At 45.2% G+C, this 21,152-nt stretch overlaps 1 protein-coding gene across 1 annotated transcript in view; it reads left to right on the top strand.

Annotated features, from left to right (window-relative positions):
- Positions 1-21,152, top strand: part of LOC124613163 — a 113,254-nt gene that overhangs the window by 59,745 nt on the left and 32,357 nt on the right. The window contains exons 5-6 of the mRNA XM_047141832.1: positions 1,094-1,229; positions 18,068-18,262. Of these exons, the coding sequence (XP_046997788.1) occupies positions 1,094-1,229; positions 18,068-18,262 (331 nt within the window). The remainder of the gene's footprint in view (positions 1-1,093; positions 1,230-18,067; positions 18,263-21,152) is intronic.

Below are 21,152 nucleotides of genomic sequence, written 5' to 3'. Positions count from 1 at the left end.
GGGTAGCTCTTCGTTCGATCTTCTCTATCTCTTCTATCGGTCCTATCTAGTAAGAATCAATATTGATGAACAGTACTCAAGAATCGTTCGAACAAGCGCCTTACAAACCACTTCCTTCATGGATGAATTATATTTCCTTAAGATTCTTCCTATGAATCTCAGTCCGACATCTGCTTCTCCTACTATTTGTTTTATGTGGTCATCCCACTTAGGGTCGCTCTGTACAGTTACTCCTACATATTTTACTGTACATACTGTTTCCTGCAGTTTATCATCAATGGTATTGCTGGACAGTAGTGGATTCTTTACCTATGTATGCGCAGTATGTTACACTTATTTACATTCAGGTTCAACTGCCAGAGCCTGTCGTTCATCACTCCACTTCAGGTTATCCTGCGAATCAGCACCGTCTTCTGGCGTTGCTACTTTCTTATTAGACAACAAGCACCGACTGCGAATAGATTTAAAGAGCTTCTGACGGTTTTTACTAGATTATTTTTATACACTGTAAACAGTAACGGTTCTATTACATTTCCTTGGTGACTCCGGAATTACATTTACATCTGTCGATTTTATTCCGTTAAGAGCGACGTGTTGACGTCGATCTGCAAGGAAGTCTTGAATCCTGTCGCAGGTCTGCTCCGATACTCCGTAAGCTCGTATTTTTTTGATTAAACGGCAATGCGGGACGGTGTCAAATGCCTACCCGAACTCAAGCAGCACGGCACCAACCTGAGCGCCGTTGCTCATGGAGGAGTTTGCGGAATACACGTCGATTTTTATAGCGGAAATTTTCATTCTCCAAAAACATCATAATTCTTAAGCATAAAAAATGTTACTTATTTCTAGAAAAAATTCACGTAAACGATATAGGCCTAATTATTGTGTGTATATGTCCTACGGCTGTTTTTTCAACAGTCGCTAAGTACTCTCATTGCTCCAGCGACTGTGAAAAAATATGTCAACTACTAAACGTCTACTTTGATATTACGACTTGAACCACAGAATAACTCCTTCATTATTTTAAGTCTTATATCATGTTTTATTTCTAAATTCAAATCGATTTCTGCAGTGAAATACTGTTTTGTTTCAGATGGTCGCTCCAGATTCGAACAAAAATCTCACTCTGAAACTGCAGAGGTTAAAACACATCAGCCGAGAGGACTGCATCGGCGACTCGATATATGCACGGGTACCTGAACACAAATTCTGCGCTGACAGCTCAGATGGTGAGATACTTGTAGCTCCTGTGTGTTCAACATGATCCTCAAAGCTACTCCTTTCATCCTTTTCTTCCCCGCAAGATTCGTTTACTCACTTTTGACTCAATTAGTGAAGAAAGAAGACTTGTGCACTAAGGTGACAAAAGACATGGGATACCTCATAATATCGTGTCGGGCTTCCTTTTTCCCGGCTTAGCGCAGCAGCTCGACGTGGCGTGGACTCAAGTCACTGGAAGTCCCCCGTTGAAATACTGAGCCATTCTGCCCCTATAGTCATCCATAATTGCAAAAGAGTTGCCGGTGCAGGGTTTTGTCCACGAACGGACATCTCGATTATGTCCAATGTCGGGCATATGGGTGACCAAATCATTCGCTCATGCTATCCAGAATGTTCTTTAAACTATGTGTGAAGATGGTATCTGTTCTTTCGGTCATGTATATCAACGCCTGTCGACAGCTTCGGGTCTTGATTTAATTATCATTTCATTCTAAGAGAGCTGCAAGGTCACCGATGGTATCTGTTCTTTCGGACATGTCCGAAAGAACAGATACCATCTTCATATATAGTTAAGGCTAACCGTCCATTGACCTTCTCCTTCTGTGCTGGATGCGCACGCATTGCCCGAACTCTTACGGGACTTGGTAAGATTGTCTGTCGCGAGTAATGAGTGTAATGGACAGGGCCACTAAGAATGCAGTGTGTGAAAGTTGGGAATGTGGGTCTCACGGGTAGTGTGCAAGGGATAAATCCCTGCAGTCGCACTGTCCTCTGTGCCCTCGGTGGCTCAGATCGATGTATCAACGCCCGTCAACAGCTTAGGGTCTTGATTTAATTATAATTTCGTTCTTCAAACTAATTACGAACAATTGTGGCCCGGTAATGTGGTGCATCGTCACCCATAAATATACCATCGTCATTTGGGAACTCGAAGTGTGTGAGTGGATGCAATGGTCTCCAAGTAGCAGAACATAATAATTTCCAGTTAATGATCGATTCAGTTGGACCAGCGGGCCTAGTGCTTTCCATGTGAACACAACCAACACTATTATGGAGCCACCACCAGCTAGCAGTGTCTTGTTGACAACTTGGACCCATGGTTTCGTGGGATCTGCGCCACATTCGAATCCTACCATCAGATCTTACCAGTCGTGTAGCGTTCAAATGGTTCAAATGGCTCTAAGCACTATGGGACTTAGCATCTGAGGTCATCAGTCTCCTAGAATTAGAACTACTTAAACCTAACTGACCTAAGAACACCACACACATCCATGCCCGAGGCAGGGTTCGAACCTGCGACCGTAGCAGCAGCGCGGTTCCGGTCTGAAGCGCCTAGAACTGCTCGGCCACAGCGGGCGGCAGTCGTGTAGGGTCCAACTTACATGGTGAAGAGCCCAGGAGAGGCGCTGCAGACCATGTCGTGCTGTTAGCAAAGGCAATCGCGTCGGTCGTTTGCGGCGTAGCCCACTGACACCAAATTTCGCCGCCCAGTCCTAACGGATACATTTGTCGTACTTCCCACATTGATTTCTACGTTTATTCACACAGTGTTGCTTGTCTGTTAGCACTGACGACTCTACACAAATGCTGCTTCTCCTGGTCGTTAAGCGAAGGCCGTCGGCCACTGCGTAGTCCGTAGTGAGATGTAAGACCTGAAATTTGGTATTCTCGGCACACGCTTGACACTATGGATCTCGGAATACTGAATTCCCTAACGATTGTCAAAACTGATTGTCCCATGCATTTAGCTATAACTACCATTCCGCGATCAAAGTCTGTTAATTACCATCGTGCGTCATAATCACGTCTGAAACCCTTTCATATGAATCACCTAAGTACAAATGACAGCTCTGCTAAGCAATGCCCAATTATACCTCGCGTACAAGATAGTACCTCCATCTGTATATGTGCATATCACTGTCCCATGACCTTTTTTCTTACAGAAAATAGACCCACATGTCGACAGAGCAAGTTCTTCACTTTCATTACACGTGCTCAATATAGGCACCGTTCATGATGCAGCAGACGTCAATATCTGCGTGTAATTTATTAACACTGAGGACATGAGTTGTCTGGGAATGTGTGACAGACGCCCGTTTTGGGAATCTGTTAATTAAGTTACCTATCTGGAGGTACATACTATTTCCGCGCAACAATACAGCGTTGATAATTTGTCTACATGTTCTAAGACGTCTGGCCCGTACTGTAACTACAGCATGCCGCTCATTATGAATCAAAAGAGAGATACGCAGTCCACTGATATGTGTTAATGTCTTTTGTAAGTCTTGTAGTTTTCCTGCAGCCGTCTTCTGAAACACAGGAGGTTCTGAAACGGGATACCTGAATGTTAAGCGCGCCTGGCGCCTTGACAAGCTGTCTGTACTTAGTCTGTTTGTTATTTCATTATGCCTCAGCTACAGGTAGCCTCTGCAAAAGGAGGAGCTGTTTTGTTTGTGTACTCAGCTTTGAAAAGCCTGCATTAGTCCCACTATTCCCTATAAATGTCTGTGTGAGTGAAGTCCAACATTAGAGTTTTTGAAAATACAATCAGTTAGGTAAGAACTCACAGAGATGGGGGTTTGTATTACCAACCTAACTTAGTACATGGAAATCATAGAAACCAGAGAGTTTTTCGGTCAGTGAGAGGGCGATAGTCAGGCCAACACACCACAGAAACGCGGTTGGTGTTCATCTGCTGCTAATGGTAACATCCCCCACCACTGGTCGCAGAGTGGGTGGTCTGATAAAACGGCACTTTATGCCATTCTGCTTTTTCCGCTGGAATCCTTAAGTACTGGCCACTTCTATTAGCGCTTCACTGGTGGTTGGACAAAGGCTTTGCCGCTACTTAAATTTTTAGATGATGATTAATTTCATTTATTTCAGCCGCGATTTTTAGGCAAGAGTTTCGTAATCCATTTATTTGCTTATTTCACATCGCATAATTTCGCGTGTTCTATGTGTGCTGGAAAAGATACATTTGGTTCTGACAGCAGGGCCACTTATAAAGTTCAAATAACCTTAACGTATCGGTTGATAGTGGGATTACATTATTGGGTATTGCTTATGTTGATTTGTGATACGTGATTTTCGAATATCTTGATGTGGTACTGTTTGGCTGTTAACTTCCCCATGGGCTTGAAAGTTAGTTGCTATAGTTAAATGATGATGATCAAACCGTACTTCATAAAGCATAGAGCCAAACTAACATGCATATGTGCAATTATTTTCTATACTTTTCCCATTTCTGAATTTACTGGAGGATGTGTAAGTTTTGTCAAGAACCCACATCGAGCTTCTGAAAATGCTCAAATTGCAGATCGTAAACATAGAAACCAACAAATACCTACATGTGAGTTGAATTTCTTTAAGTTCCCCCATTACTGAATTTAATGGAGATAGTGCAAATCTGGGTCTTTAGCCCACCAAGTGTCTTGAGTCCCACCATTTCAGATCCGTGTGCCCAGTCACTATTTAAGACGTATTATACTAAGTAAGGATGATGTCCCATACTCCAGTAGTGTAGGGGACGATGCGGGAGACCCGCACCGCCGTACTAGGCAAGATCCTAGTGGAGGTGGTATGCCATTGCCTTCCTCCGACCATAGTGGGGATGAATGATGATGATGAAGACGACACAACAACACCCAGTCATCTCGAGGCAGGGAATCGAACCCGGGACCCCATGCACAGGAAGTGAGAACGCTACCACATGACCACGAGCTGCGGACATACTGAGTAAAATGACTATTTATATTTATGCAGGAAAAAATCTTCCAATTGCTAATTGACGTATTTTTGTCCACTTTTTGCGCGTTTATTGTGGAGACACCTTCCAATGATGTGTATCCCTGATGCTCTTATTTGTTCTCTGGTGATTCAAATAAGAATAAATTGTGGAGTAAATGTAGCCGGGATTCTGCGTGTGGTTTTAATGCTCTTCGATCTTCCTATTAAATAGCTTCCCATTTCCTGCAACCAGGGTGTGATAGTTTATCAGTCCTCAATTGTTTTTTCTAATTACTTTGCCCAAGTGCTTATGACGAGACCATTCACAAAAAGTTTGACTACAGAGTTTAAATGTCTATTGAACAACATACCTCTCAATACTGTAAATGTATGAAGGTGATATATAGAAACGTGCTTTTGTCATAAGTATATTGAATAAATTCATATTGTGATTATCTAACCTTTCTCTGTTCAAAATGTACCCCAAGTTGCAGCACCTTCGCTTCCTAATCCGGCCCCTATGATGCCTCCAAAGTGTTTATGTGCGCAGTATGTATTTGAGATTCTGAAACTGAGAAACAGCCAATGATTAAGGACCAGTTCAGTGAATTTAAGTCATGTACCATCCTTAACGTCCCCTTCCTCTTCCTCCACACGCATATTGTAGAATAAGTAACTTTCATGCGAGTTATCCGTCGTGTGTAATAATAGTAAAATAACTTTAACTGTTGAGCCTGTTCTCTAACTTGAACATAATTAATTTGATGGGCATGCAGGGTTATGAATGTGACGTAGACGGATGCAAATGCAATCCAAGACGATCCCACAGGTCTGGATAGTGTCTCCATAAATAACCGCTAACAAAGAGAGCATCTTAATGACAGCAAATATAGACACCACAAACATACCCCTTTTCACTATTTATCAATAATATATATGAAGCTGAACTCTTAGATTCCTCCCTGTCCACATCCTCAAATATTGTGACATATTCGGAAAACAGCTGCCAAATATTTGTGACAAGAAAGAATATAGATATTGTTGCTGGCTACTTCACTGACACCAGTTTCATTTTTCGCCCTGCTTGTGTTTTCATAAGCAAATAAGAAGACTGTCTGAAAAGTAGTAATTTTATTGCTGATAGAACCAACGCTGAGCCTCCAGCTCCGATTTTTCATTCTTCCAGTTGTGCAGTGCATGTGCGGTATGGTACATCCACTCGAGACTGCCAGACTTTAGCGCCGTCTACAGGCACCGAGCCAAAAGTGCAGATAATTCAAATGTCTACAGCTGAGCAGCTGAGGCAGAAAGACAAGCATTGACACAGCTCTTTAGTTTATACTTAATGCTTGTGTCCTATTGTCTATACTGCAAAAGATCCATGACAGTAAGAGTGGACTTGTCGCAGTTATTTTCCACTTTGGGCACGACAAATTCGTAAGGCTACTTAATTTCATGTTTCTGTGGCAACATCTCAGTGTCGCCGCAGTTCTAGGCGATTATGGCTTTTAGAGGTTCGGGAACGATTTGCACGGTTGAAAGCCGGCTACAGCACTACTAGTGGTCAAGCTTCTTTCATCGTAGGGAATATAAGTGAACCAAAGAGAAAGAGTATACATACACTCCTGGAAATGGAAAAAAGAACACATTGACACCGGTGTATCAGACCCACCATACTTGCTCCGGACACTGCGAGAGGGCTGTACAAGCAATGATCACACGCACGGCACAGCGGACACACCAGGAACCGCTGTGTTGGCCGTCGAATGGCGCTAGCTGCGCAGCATTTGTGCACCGCCGCCGTCAGTGTCAGCCAGTTTGCCGTGGCATACGGAGCTCCATCGCAGTCTTTAACACTGGTAGCATGCCGCGACAGCGTGGACGTGAACCGTATGTGCAGTTGACAGACTTTGAGCGAGGGCGTATAGTGGGCATGCGGGAGGCCGGGTGGACGTACCGCCGAATTGCTCAACACGTGGAGCGTGAGGTCTCCACAGTACATCGATGTTGTCGCCAGTGGTCGGTGGAAGGTGCACGTGCCCGTCGACGTGGGACCGGACCGCAGCGACGCACGGATGCACGCCAAGACCGTAGGATCCTACGCAGTGCCGTAGGGGACCGCACTGCCACTTCCCAGCAAATTAGGGACACTGTTGCTCCTGGGGTATCGGCGAGGACCATTCGCAACCGTCTCCATGAAGCTGGGCTACGGTCCCGCACACCGTTAGGCCGTCTTCCGCTCACGCCCCAACATCGTGCAGCCCGCCTCCAGTGGTGTTGCGACAGGCGTGAATGGAGGGACGAATGGAGACGTGTCGTCTTCAGCGATGAGAGTCGCTTCTGCCTTGGTGCCAATGATGGTCGTATGCGTGTTTGGCGCCGTGCAGGTGAGCGCCACAATCAGGACTGCATACGACTGAGGCACACAGGGTCAACACCCGGCATCATGGTGTGGGGAGCGATCTCCTACACTGGCCGTACACCACTGGTGATCGTCGAGGGGACACTGAATAGTGCACGGTACATCCAAACCGTCATCGAACCCATCGTTCTACCATTCCTAGACCGGCAAGGGAACTTGCTGTTCCAACAGGACAATGCACGTCCGCATGTATCCCGTGCCACCCAACGTGCTCTAGAAGGTGTAAGTCAACTACCCTGGCCAGCAAGATCTCCGGATCTGTCCCCCATTGAGCACGTTTGGGACTGGATGAAGCGTCGTCTCACGCGGTCTGCACGTCCAGCACGAACGCTGGTCCAACTGAGGCGCCAGGTGGAAATGGCATGGCAAGCCGTTCCATAGGACTACATCCAGCATCTCTACGATAGTCTCCATGGGAGAATAGCAGCCTGCATTGCTGCGAAAGGTGGATATACACTGTACTAGTGCCGACATTGTGCATGCTCTGTTGCCTGTGTCTATGTGCCTGTGGTTCTGTCAGTGTGATCATGTGATGTATCTGACACCAGGAATGTGTCAATAAAGTTTCCCCTTCCTGGGTCAATGAATTCACGGTGTTCTTATTTCAATTTCCAGGAGTGTAGATAGAGTGTGGCAAGTCATTTAGCGGCCGTGTGGTGCCACGCTGTATTGTTACTCGCCATATTTTCGGAAGTAATTGTGTACGAGTGATTAAAATGAAAAAGTACCATCGGGAGCAACGGGAGTTCAGCTGAAATCGGAAATCGGTCAGGTGACGTACATCTCCCGCTGTGTGGCACGATCCTTGTCGTGACCACCAAATTTTCAATAGCGTTGTTAAGGATTAGATCGTAGCTAAATGTCTGTGACATGCAGGACTATAAATATGATTGCCGCTTGTTTCATTCGCAGCAACTCAAGCTGAACTCTTAGATTCTTCCCTGTCCACACCCGCGGATATTGTGACATATTCGGAAAACAGCTGTCAAATATTTGTGACAAAAAAGAATATAGATGTTGTTGCTGGCTACTTCACTGACACCAGTTTCATTTTTCGCTTTTTGATCACACTGAAAACACAAGATCGAAGAAACTCATGTTCTTCTATGTAAATAACACCTAATTTTACAAAAAATGGTTCAAATGGCTCTGAGCGCTTTTGGACTTAACATATATGGTCATCAGTCCCCTAGAACTTAGAACTACTTAAACCTAACTAACCTAAGGACATCACACACATCCATGCCCGAGGCAGAATTCGAACCTGCGACCGTAGCTGTCGCACGGTTCCGGACTGAGCGCCTTAACCGCGAGACCACTGCGGCCGGCCCTAATTTTACAGCAAATTCTTCTGTTACATGAGAAAGATAGTCAGAATGTATAACAAACGGAAAAATGAAAAAAAAATTACATGTACCAGGAAGCGAAAGTACTTCGACTCCGCAACTGCACGTCTCTAATCACATGAGCACAATGATCGAACGCTTGTTCATCTTCGAATCTTCCGGGAACTTTTGCAGCTAACGTGTCTTTAACTGACATCCCAAAAACTTCACTCTAGGTATGAGTTATAATAATTAACTAAGCATGATGTCGTAACGTGCAAGTTGTAATACATAAGCAACGAAATACGAAGAATCCTCTCAAAAGTAGCGAACATGACCAAGTTCCGATTTCAGACGAACGGCTTTCTCATATCGGTCACTCGTCATTTTGTGGTAGCTTTGAAAGTAGGATAGTACAGTGTACGGACTTATAAGACAGCAAACTGCCGAATTGCTTTCGAAATCATGTCTAACGTTTGCCCAGCGTATAACTGCTCACAAAAGGCAACAAAACTTCATACAAATGGACCTTATTAAAAATATCTGTGAGTGATTTTGTACATTTGTGTTATACACCAGCGTAGAAACTTTAAAGTGTTTAACTTTACGTGAGTATTTGAATTTACTATTTTCCCCGAGGCGTTGTAATGTCCTTACGCACTGACATACACCATGCCTTTTTGTTTTGCCTTCCGAAAACACGGCAGAGAGTTGTCCAGTTTGCTTCATTTTGGTAGCGGTGTTGCCCCTCTATTATATTGTAAATTGAACGGCCAAAGAAACTGGTATAGGCACACGTGTTCAAAAACAGGCAGAATACGGCGTTGCGGTCGGCAACGCCAATATAAGACAGCATGTGTCTGGGGCAGTTGTTAGATCCGTCACTGATGCTACAATGGTAGATTATCAAGATTTAAGTGAGTTTGAACGTGGTGCTATAGCCGGCGCACGAGCGATGGGACACAGCATCTACGAGGTATTGACGAAGTGGGGCTTTTCCCATACGATCATTTCACGAGCATACCGTGAATACCAGGAATCCGGTAAAACATCAAATCTGTGACATCGCTGCGGACGGAAAAAGATCCTGCAAGAATGGGACCAACGACAACTGAAGACAATCGTTCAACGTGACAGAAGTGCAACACTTCTGCAAATTTCTGCAGATTTCAATACTGGACCATCAACAGGTGTCAGCGTGCGAACCATTCAATGAAACATCATTGATATGGGCCTTCGTAGCCGAAGGCCCGCTTATGTACCCTTGTGGCTGCATGATATTAAGCATTACGCCACACATGGGCCCGTCAACACCGACACTGGGTTGTTGATAACTGGAGACATGTTGCCTGGTCGGACAAGTCTCATTTGAAATTATATCGAGCGGATGGACGTGCACAAGTATGGAGACGATCTTATGAATCCATGGACTCTGCATGTCACCAGGGGACTGTTCAAGCTGGTGGAGGCTCTGTAATGGTCTGGGGCGTGTCCAGTTGGAGTGATACGTCTAGATACGACTCTGACAGGTGACACGTATGTAAGCATCCTGTAACTTGCACCCATTCATGTCCACTGTGCATTCCGACGGACTTGGGCAATTCCGGCAGGACTTTGCGATACACCACTCGTCCATAATTACTACAGAGTGGCTCCAGCAACACTCTTCTGAGTTTAAACCCTTCCGCTGGTCACCAAACTCCCCAGACATGAGCATTATTGAGCATATGTGGGAAGCCTTGCAACGCACTGTTCAGAGGAGATCTCTGCCCCCTCGTACTCTTACGGACTGATGGAGAGCCGTGCAGGATTCATGGTGTCATTTCCCTCCAGCACCACTTCAGACAGTAATCGAGCCCATGGCATGTTGTATTTCGGCACTTATGCGTGCTCGCGGGGACCCTGCTCGATATTAGGCAGGTGTACCAGTTTATTTGGCTCTTCAGTGTCGCTCTCTGAGATAGACCTGGGCTCTGCTAGTTCCGAAGAGTATGCAGGAGTGCCTCGGTGAAGTTTGGAAAGTAGACTGCTCAGCTAGGAAACCTGTCCTGCGTGAAAATCAAAGGAATGTGTCCAAGTCACAACCCAGTAATCCAGTTCCATAAGCTTCTAAAACAGTAACTTCATAATTTTGAATGCAATGGTGAAGTAGCAACGTTCTGAGACAGTGTTCAGTCCGTAAATTCGTTAAACAGAATGGAACCACTGCACTAATCGATTTGTGATGTCTTGATTGCAGAGAGATTGAGCACATTTTTGTTACTTGATTTTAACAAAGCTCGTCGTAAAGCGTTGTCGTTCTGAAGAATGCTTGAGAGTCAGCGCTTAAGAGGCATTGCCTCCTTTGCTCTCAAGTGAGGGGGGCGCATATGACTTTTCCAAGAAAAATCAGTGTACCGGCTTCACTGAATATGACATATAATATACGTAGGGCCTTCAGAAAGTAAGTTTAACGTGTCTTCCTACGAAAAGACCATTGTGGAACAATAGTGGCGTATTTTTATATGTGGACTCAGTTCTGCAGCGGTATGGTTGACAGGTGCATCATGGTGTGGGAGTGAAATGGCGCGGCATCTGGTACGCGGGACAGTACGATCCTTGTGGGCAAAACGTTTAAATTTCCACACAGATCCTCCATGAAATTCTGGCGCTATATGGACCAAATGCGATATCGCGTCCAGCCATAGTGAAATGGTGCCGAGAACTTGACAAGGCCACACAGATGTGGATGCTGCTGAAAGTTCAGATCTTGCACCGCACGATTTCCTTCTTTTTGGCAAGCTGGAAGAACGTCTGGGGGGGGGGGGGAGGTGGGAGTGGGGGGGGGGGAGACGTTCCAGCGATGAGGACGTTTATATTCTCGAATGTCTCCGTGATCAAAGAAGAGGGTTTCTGTCATCGAGGATTTGAGCGATCGGTAGAACGTTCCGATCGCTGTATACAGACTCCTGGTAAATGTGTTGAAAAATAGTTTCATGTATCTGTGTCACTTTGAAGTGTGGTGCGGCATTCAATAAAAGTTACTTGGCATGCCTTGACTGTATCTGAGTTTTTGAAGTCTTCCGAATTCGAACACTCAGTGAGAAGGTACTGCTCTCCCTGCGTATCTAGTAGTCAGGCCCACTATATATGTAATGTAGCAAGTGAACTTCGTATTATTAATGGCACAAACGACCAAGGACTGTAGTGTGTTCTTTTAATCATAACGTCACTGACAACCAGTCACATCGGTGGTTATGCTTTAAGAATCTGATCTTATAATTGTAATATGATTTACATTGTTTTAAATTTGCGCAACTGAATTTTCTCTCTGACAAACTTTCAGTATTACACAGTTAATTAACATTACCGCTGCACCGACTCAGAATCTATCCAGATCACAGTGCAATTTACTCACGTACTCTGTCATACTATTATCCTTTGTGTAACTACTGCAAATAATCGGGATTCTGACGGAAAAGAAACAGGTGATAGGCTATCAGAAGGAAAGTGGCTGGCGTCTACTAATTTACGATGGCCACCATACTGTATCGCTGATTCAAATTAATTCTTGGAGTTCCTGTTAAAAAAATCTCTTACAATATACAACTTTACCCAGCAGGCATGATACTTCGTTAACATTACAAATTCCTATGATATCGGAAAAGCCTACTCTATGTGCACTGTTGTGGACAGAATCAGGATGTCCACTACTAGATTGACGCACTTCTGCTCGCCCATAAGATTCAACCACAGAATCACTGAAATACTGATCAACTGTTTAACATGAAATCGTTTTAACTCAATATCTGGTTTGTGAATCCACTGAGAACACTCTTACAAGTAACCGAAAATAAATCTAAAAAAAAAAAAGATCAAACACGGAATCATGGAAATACCAATAACTGCCTAATACGAAATCGCTTTGATTCAGTATCTGGTTTGCAAACCCACTTAAAATTAAAGGGAATAAACCTGGAAAAAATGAATATCTCTTTCACAGAAACGAAACACACCAAAATTATTCATTTAACTATCACTCCCGTTTCCCGCAGTTAAAATTTTAACCCAATGTCACAGATCGCATGCCTATTGTTGTAATGATCATGGCAACATCTTTTGTGCACCATTTTTCCTCTTGTGCTAATATTATTCACCATCATATACCATGAGCAAGTTAGTTTCACAACCTAGTAATACTTTTTCATATTTGAAACATGCAACTCTTCCTATCAAATCTATCTTAAACTCTGGAACATTCAAGCTCATTTACCGGTGCAAAGCAACCCATGTGGAGCCACTGCCAATTAACTAATAACTCACCTTTATTCTCTCTCGGAGTACCAAAACTCAAAAGAACTTCACACGAAACATTACTAAATTAAATTATCATTGCCACACGAAGTATTTCTACAGGCATGGGTGTTAGCCCGTTGTGCCTTCACCACGTGTGTGGTGTAGACAAACCCTTTTTACTTACCATTTCAACAAGATATTTTAACCAACCAAAATTATTTAAGTAGGAAGTGATTACTGACCCAATTTAGTCGAGCACTTCTATTCTCCTTTGCAGAAAGAAATTTAATTAACAAAAATGATTTAATTAAAAAAATTATTACAGAGTAAAATTTAGTGAAGTATTTCTGTTCTCCTTCGAAGCAAGAAATTTTAACTGCTCAAAATGATTTAAGTAAGAAATGATTACTGCTTCAAATTTGGTCAAGGATTTCTTTTCTCCTTTGTCTGTACAGCGTCCTGAGACAAAGCCTGTGCCGCAGTTCGCTCACCAGGTGGAAGTGCTTGATTTAATCGAAAACTGCACACAGAATACTTAAATATTCTCAACATAAAATTAACACAACATTCCATTCACTACTTTCAAATTTCTTTCGTTTTACTACTGGCAGGCAAGGGGCTACTCGAAGATAACTAGCGACTCTACCTGTCTCTTCCATGTGGACGACAGAGTCACACATCATCCATTCAAAACAAAACATAGAACATTACGAATATGGACAAACAGATCTACTGTACTAGAAAGTGCACATACAGAAAAAAAATAAAATTGCCATTCTTTCATACTTCGGCTACCGGCAACTGTGTATTGGATAAATACTCGTACATCGAATAAAATCGTATTCTGAAGGGGCGAAGAACCAAGTAGACATGTGACGGGTGACACTGTATCCTTTCAACAATGTCAACGTCTGTCTGCTTCATTCGTCAGATAACAGCCTCAACTTTTTCCTCATCGTCTCCTATGAGAGAACTGTAGACAACCGGAGGGAGCACACTAGTGAGCAGCTTCGATTTACTTGCTAGTTAACCGAATTCGCTAACTGGCAGTACTCCAGTCTAATGGCTGCCCTTTCCATTTACTCCGATGTTGGAAATGAAGATGGCATGGGTAAAACATAGAAGTTCTGTACATGGTGTCACTATTATCTAACAAGAGCCAGCAGCTTGAAAATGTGCATGGCTGCGAAATTAGTTAACAGCGAAAAATTATGAAATGAAGGATTTATTTCTAAAATAAGAACAGCCCGTGCAGGACAATGACTTCCCTGAAGAATAAGTCTCGACTTGTCTGAGACCTTGCTAATCATATGTATACATCTTCACATAGTGACTAACCCCCTCCCCCCTCCCGGATGATGAACTTCGCCGTGACATATACCCTTCCTTCCAACTATAACCTGGCCTTGTCCCCCCCCCCCAGGGTCCCCTTTTTCCTCTCCCCACCTTCTCCCAGAGCGGATTTTCCTCCTTCCCCCCCCCCTCCCCCCTGAGACCCTGCAACCCATCCTTGCCTCTTTCCCTCCCACGTCCCTCCCTACCTGGCCCTCTTCGGCGCGCCCCCGCCCATCGCCCCCCCTCTCTTCCCCTCCCTCCCTTCTTCCGTTCTCCCTCATCTCCTTGCACCTGGCAGATCCTCCGTTTTGATCATTGTCAGTGTGCCACGTCAGTGCTGTGTTTACTGCTGTTTCTCCTGTGCGTGGAAAGGTGTGATTTTAATCCTGCGCTGGCCTTGTACCTAGTGTTACTGTCAGTGTTTGTTATGTGCTACGCCATCTGTCGATACTTTTATGCTCCAGTCATTCTGCACGTTGTGTTCTTTTAATTGTCCCAGTGTGTGGTTTTTTTGTGTGCGCTATGTTTTACGGTTTTTATCTCCATTTTACAGTCGCTCCTTTTTTGTCTATTGTCTTCCACGATGTTCCCCCTTTTTTACATCTATGTTCACCATGTTTTCTCCTTTGTTGTTTTTAAATGTTTTCTATTGTTTGTTCGATGTCTTCTATTGTTTGTTCTATGTCTTTCGGCTGAAGAGCAGCGCATATCCTGCTGCCAGCCCGCCCTGATGGGAAATTGAAATACAATAAAGAAAAACAAAAAGTGACTAACCATAAGTACACAAATTAACACAGTTTCCCCTTCCACAGCCCTAGCATCACATGCATGTAGCCCCCTTCCCAGCCCTGCTTCCTCCCTCTACGTCACTGTGTCAGACTTTAACGGCAAATTGTTCAGCTGATGTGCAATAACCCGGTAAATTTTGCTGCTTTTTTTAAGTGTTGGGTCCAGGCTTCGACAGGCTGGAAGTGAACTATGTGTGCGCCCCACTTCTCTTCAACATTTATACCAACGACCAGCCATTGACCCCAGGCACAAGGAGATTCTTATATGCAGATGACCTAGCCCTTGCTAAGCAGAGCTCATGCTTTGAAAGAGTGGAAAGAAACCTGACAACAGCACTTAGAACACTGTCAAGCTACTACAATCGGAACCAACTCAGACCAAACCCTTCAAAGAAACAAGTGTGTGCCTTTAAGGAACAGTGAAGAAAATCGTGAGCTACATATTGCATGGTCAGACATCCAACTCCAGCATCATCACGCACCTAAATACTTGGGAGTCACTCTCGACAGAACTCTGACATTCAAAACTCACTGCAAGAACACCAAAATGAAAATCTCAGCTCAAAACAACCTAATTCGCAAACTAGCGGGGACACTGTGGGGATCACATCCACAAACTATTCGCTGTTGTGGAATGGCACTGTGCTTTTCTACTGCTGAATGTGCTTCTCCAGTCTGATACAGGTCGTCTCATGCCAGACAAGTAGACATTGCTCTCAACGAAACCTGCAGGTTGATCACAGGTTGCTTAAGACCTACCTCAACTGATAAGGTCTACTGCCTGGCTGGAATAGCGCCACCATGGGTACGCAGAACAGTGGCTGCCAACAAGGCGAGACTGAAAGTGGAACAGGACAGCGCCCATCCACTGCACGGACATAATCCACCACAGCAACGGCTGAGATCGCGAAAGAGCTTCCTGAGAACATCCGAGAAGCTGACCATTTCACCAGAGAAGGCAAGGCTGGAGTTATGGAAAAAGTCGACGCCTCACCTGCAGACGCCAGAAGCTGAAGAACTACCACCTGGACACAACGAGAGCTGGCTGGTGTGCAAATCTTTAAACAAATTACGATCAGGAGTTGGACGATCCAGAGACAACCTGGAGAGATGGGGCTTCGTAACAGAAGATACGTCCTGTGGTTGTGGACAAGAGCAAGCCACAAGCCACATGCTCCAGTGCCTTTTGTGCCCTACACCCCGCACGAAGATTGATCTTCTGCAAGCCACTCCAAGTGCCTTGGACGTTGCATAGTACTGGGCACAAGTAATATAAATACAATTTGTATATACAGGGTGTTACAAAAAGGTGCGGCCAAACTTTCAGGAAACATTCCTCACACACAAATAAAGAAAATATGTTATGTGGACATGTGTCCGGAAACGCTTAATTTCCATGTTAGAGCTCATTTTAGTTTTGTCAGTATGTACTGTACTTCCTCGATTCACCACCAGTTGGCCCAATTGAAGGAAGGTAATGTTGACTTCGGTGCTTGTGTTGACATGCGATTCATTGCTCTACAGTACTAGCATCAAGCACATCAGTACGTAGGATCAACAGGTTAGTGTTCATCACGAACGTGGTTTTGCAGTCAGTGCAATGTTTACAAATGCGGAGTTGGCAGATGCCCATTTTATGTATGGATTAGCACGGGGCAATAGCCGTGGCGCGGTACGTTTGTATCGAGACAGATTTCCAGAACGAAGGTGTCCCGACAGGAAGACGTTCGAAGCAATTGATCGGCGTCTCAGGGAGCACGGAACATTCCAGCCTATGACTCGCGACTGGGGAAGACCTAGAACGACGAAGACACCTGCAATGGACGAGGCAATTCTTCGTGCAGTTACCGATAACCCTAATGTCAGCGTGAGAGAAGTTGTTGCTGCACAAGGTAACGTTGACCACGTCACTGTATGGAGAGTGCTACGGGAGAACCAGTTGTTTCCGTACCATGTACAGCGTGTGCAGGCACTATCAGCAGCTGATTGGCCTTCACGGGTACACTTCTGCGAATAGTTCATCCAACAATGTGTCAATCCTCATTTCAGTGCAAATGCTGTCTTTACGGATGAGGCTTCATTCCAACGTGATCAAATTGTAAATTTTCACAATCAACATGTGTGGGCTGACGAGAATCCGCACGCAATTGTGCAATCACGCCATCAACACAGATTTCCTGTGAACGTTTGGGCAGGCATTGTTGGTGACGTCTTGATTGGGCCCCATGTTCTTCCACCTACGCTCAATGGAGCACGTTATCACGATTTCATACGGGATACTCTACCTGTACTCTACATGTGCCTTTACAAGTACGACACAACATGTGGTTCATGCACGATGGAGCTCCTGCACATTTCAGTAGAAGTGTTCGTACGCTTCTCAACAACAGATTCGATGACCGATGGATTGGTACAGGCGGACCAATTCCATGGCCTCCACGCTCTCCTGACCTCAACCCTCTTGACTTTCATTTATGAGGGCATTTGAAAGCTCTTGTCTACGCAACCCCGGTACCAAATGTAGAGACTCTTCGTGCTCGTATTGTGGACGGCTGTGATACAATACGCCATTCTCCAGGGCTGCATCAGCGCATCAGGGATTCCGTGCGACGGAGGGTGGATGCATGTATCCTCGCTAACGGAGGACATTTTGAACATTTCCTGTAACAAAGTGCTTGAAGTCACGCTGGTACGTTCTGTTGCTGTGTGCTTCCATTCCATGATTAATGTGATTTGAAGAAAAGTAATAAAATGAGCTGTAACATGGAAAGTAAGCGTTTCCGGACACATGTTCACATAACATATTTTCTTTCTTTGTGTGTGAGGAATGTTTCCTGAAAGTTTGGCCGTACCTTTTTGTAACACCCGGTATATATGTACATATTTATTGATGTGTATGGCTACTGTAAATTTGTATGTTTCTAATTCGAGAATAAAGTGCGAGTGAGTGGGGCGAATACCGCTGGTTGCAGAGCCGGTGTGCCAGCACGCGAGGGGCAGCGGCTTGGTGTGGCGCGCCGCCGACGGCCGCTGGCTGCTGGGGGGCGTGGCCAGCGTGAACACGGCGCACCGCGACTGGGACCAGCCCGGCCGCTGCGTCGCCGGACGGCACGTCTTCAGCGACGTCGGCAGCCAACTGCCGCTGCTGCGCCGCCTGCTGCTCTCCTGTGAGTTGCCTCTAGCGTCAGCGCCGGGCGCCTGCGCTATGCCGCTCTCTTAGCGGTTGTAGAAATCTGTCCTTCGAAGATAAGTTGTGCCTCGCGCGTTCCTACGTTTCTCCGGAAGCTAAAGTGATCTTCCCCAAGATCGTGTGTTAGAAGCGACCCTCGAAGAAGATCACTTTAGCTTCCGGAGAAATGCAGAAACACGAGAGGCAAAACTGATCACACGGCTTATCTCTGGAGGTACACGGATCAAAGGCAGTCTTACATATACACCGAGGCGGCAAAAGTCATGGCATACCTCCTAATATCGTGTCCGATCTTCTTTTGCTCGTCGCAGTGCAGCTACTCGACCTGACGTGGACTCATGTCTCTGGAAGTCCACTGCAGAAATATTGTACCATGCTGAAACTTTCTGGCAGATTACAACTGTGTGCTGGACCGAGATTGGAACTCGAGAAGTCCACTGCAGAAATATTGTACCATGCTGAAACTTTCTGGCAGATTACAACTGTGTGCTGGACCGAGACTGGAACTCGAGAAGTCCACTGCAGAAATATTGTACCGTGCTGAAACTTTCTGGCAGATTACAACTGTGTGCTGGGCCGAGACTGGAACTCGAGAAGTCCACTGCAGAAATATTGTACCATGCTGAAACTTTCTGGCAGGTTACAACTGTGTGCTGGACCGAGACTGGAACTCGAGAAGTCCACTGCAGAAATATTGTACCATGCTGAAACTTTCTGGCAGATTACAACTGTGTGCTGGACCGAGACTGGAACTCGAGAAGTCCACTGCAGAAATATTGTACCATGCTGAAACTTTCTGGCAGGTTACAACTGTGTGCTGGGCCGAGACTGGAACTCGAGAAGTCCACTGCAGAAATATTGTACCGTGCTGAAACTTTCTGGCAGATTACAACTGTGTGCTGGACCGAGACTGGAACTCGAGAAGTCCACTGCAGAAATATTGTACCATGCTGAAACTTTCTGGCAGGTTACAACTGTGTGCTGGACCGAGACTGGAACTCGAGAAGTCCACTGCAGAAATATTGTACCACGCTGAAACTTTCTGGCAGATTACAACTGTGTGCTGGACCGAGACTGGAACTCGAGACCTTTGCCTTTCGCGGGCAAGTGCTCTACCAACTGAGCTACCCAAGCACGACTCACGCCCCGACCTCACAACTTCACTTCTCACAGTACCTCGTCTCCTACCATGCTGCCTCTATAGCCCTCCATAATTACAAAAGTGTTGCTGGTCCAGGATTTTGTACACAAACTGATCTCTCGATTATGTCCCATAAATGTTCGATGGAATTCATGTCGGGCAATCTACTTGTCCAAATCATCCACTCGAATTATCCAGAATGTTCTTCAAACCAACTGCTAACAATTGAGGCCTGGTGATCTGACACATTGTCATCCATCAAAAGTCCATCGTTGCTTGGGAATATGAAGCCCTTGAATGGCTGAAAACAGTCTCCAAGTAGCCGAACTTAAGCATTTCCAGTCAGTGATCGATGCAGTTGGACCAGCGGTCCCAGTGCTTTCCACGTGAATACAGCCCACACCATTATGGAGCCACCACCAGCTTGCACAGTGCCATGTTGACAACTTGGTCCATGGCTTTGTAGGGTCTGCGCCAAACTCGAAACCTACCAACTGAAATCGGGACTCATCTGACCAGGTCACGGTTTACCAGTCGCCTAGAGGGTCCAACCGATGTGGTCACGAGCCCTGGAGTGGCGCTGCAGGCGATGTCGTGCTGTTGGCAAAGGCACTCGCTTGGGTCGTCTGCTGGCATAGCCCATTAATCCGTAATTTTGCAGTACTGTCGTAACGGAATTGTTCGTTGTATGTTCCACATTGATTTATGCGATTATTTCACGCAGTGTTGCTTGTCTGTTAGCACTGACTACTGCTGCACTCAGTCATTAAGTGAAGGCCGTCGGCACTGCTTTGTCCATGGTGAGAGGTAATACCTGAAATTTGGTATTCTCAGCAAACCCTTGACACTGTGGAATATTGTATTCCCTAACGATTTCCGAAATGGAATCGCCAATGCATCTAGCTCCAACTACTATCTGACGTTTAAAAACTGTTAATTCCCACCTTACGGCCATAATCACATCGGCCACCTTTTTATATGAATCACCTGAGTAAAAAATGACAGCTCCGCAAGAAAACATGCCATTTATACATTATGTACGCGATACTTGTGCCGTCTGTATATGTGCAGATCGCCATCCCATGACTTTTGTCGCATTGGATATCATTTGTAAATTTACATTAATTTTATGAAAGTGTTTCCCGGAATACACTCTTTGAAATACCAAACGTCTTTCGTTCTTTCTTTATTTTGCTTGTGCCTGTTTTCCTGCAGAGACGCAGGGTTGGCATGGTTAATCGGATGTGGCAATGTTAGTTGAAGGGGAAGCCGGATCCCCTTCCTGCCCCCACCCCATACCCCTAGGGAAGGAATTAGTGTACCCCAACTGTTTGCGACTAGTATAATCCATGGAATAGTGCGAAAGTGTTCAAATGTCTGCGAACCATGTAACTGAGGCGGAACGTGGGGACCAGCCCGGTATTCACCTAGGGGGATGTGGAAAACCGCCTAAAAACCACATCCAGGCTGGCTGGCATACTGGCCCTTTTCGTTAATCCGCTGGGCGGATTCGATCCGGGGCCGGCGCGCCTACCCAAGTCCAGGAAGCAGTGCGTAGCCATCTCGGCTAACCTGGCGGGTCTTTGAAATACCGAACGTAGCAGGTGTAAATACTTATACGGAAACCAATCTGCAGTTATAAGACTCGAAGGACACGAGAAGCAAGCAATAGTTTCAGAAGGAAGTAAGACAGGATTGTGACCTCTACTAGGTGATATTTAATCTC

The sequence above is a fragment of the Schistocerca americana genome, chromosome 1 (genome assembly GCF_021461395.2).
Source record: "Schistocerca americana isolate TAMUIC-IGC-003095 chromosome 1, iqSchAmer2.1, whole genome shotgun sequence".
NCBI classification, from domain to species: Eukaryota; Metazoa; Arthropoda; class Insecta; order Orthoptera; family Acrididae; genus Schistocerca; species Schistocerca americana.
The sequence above is the reverse complement of the archived record's forward strand: the minus strand, read 5'-3'. Positions and strand labels throughout refer to the sequence as shown.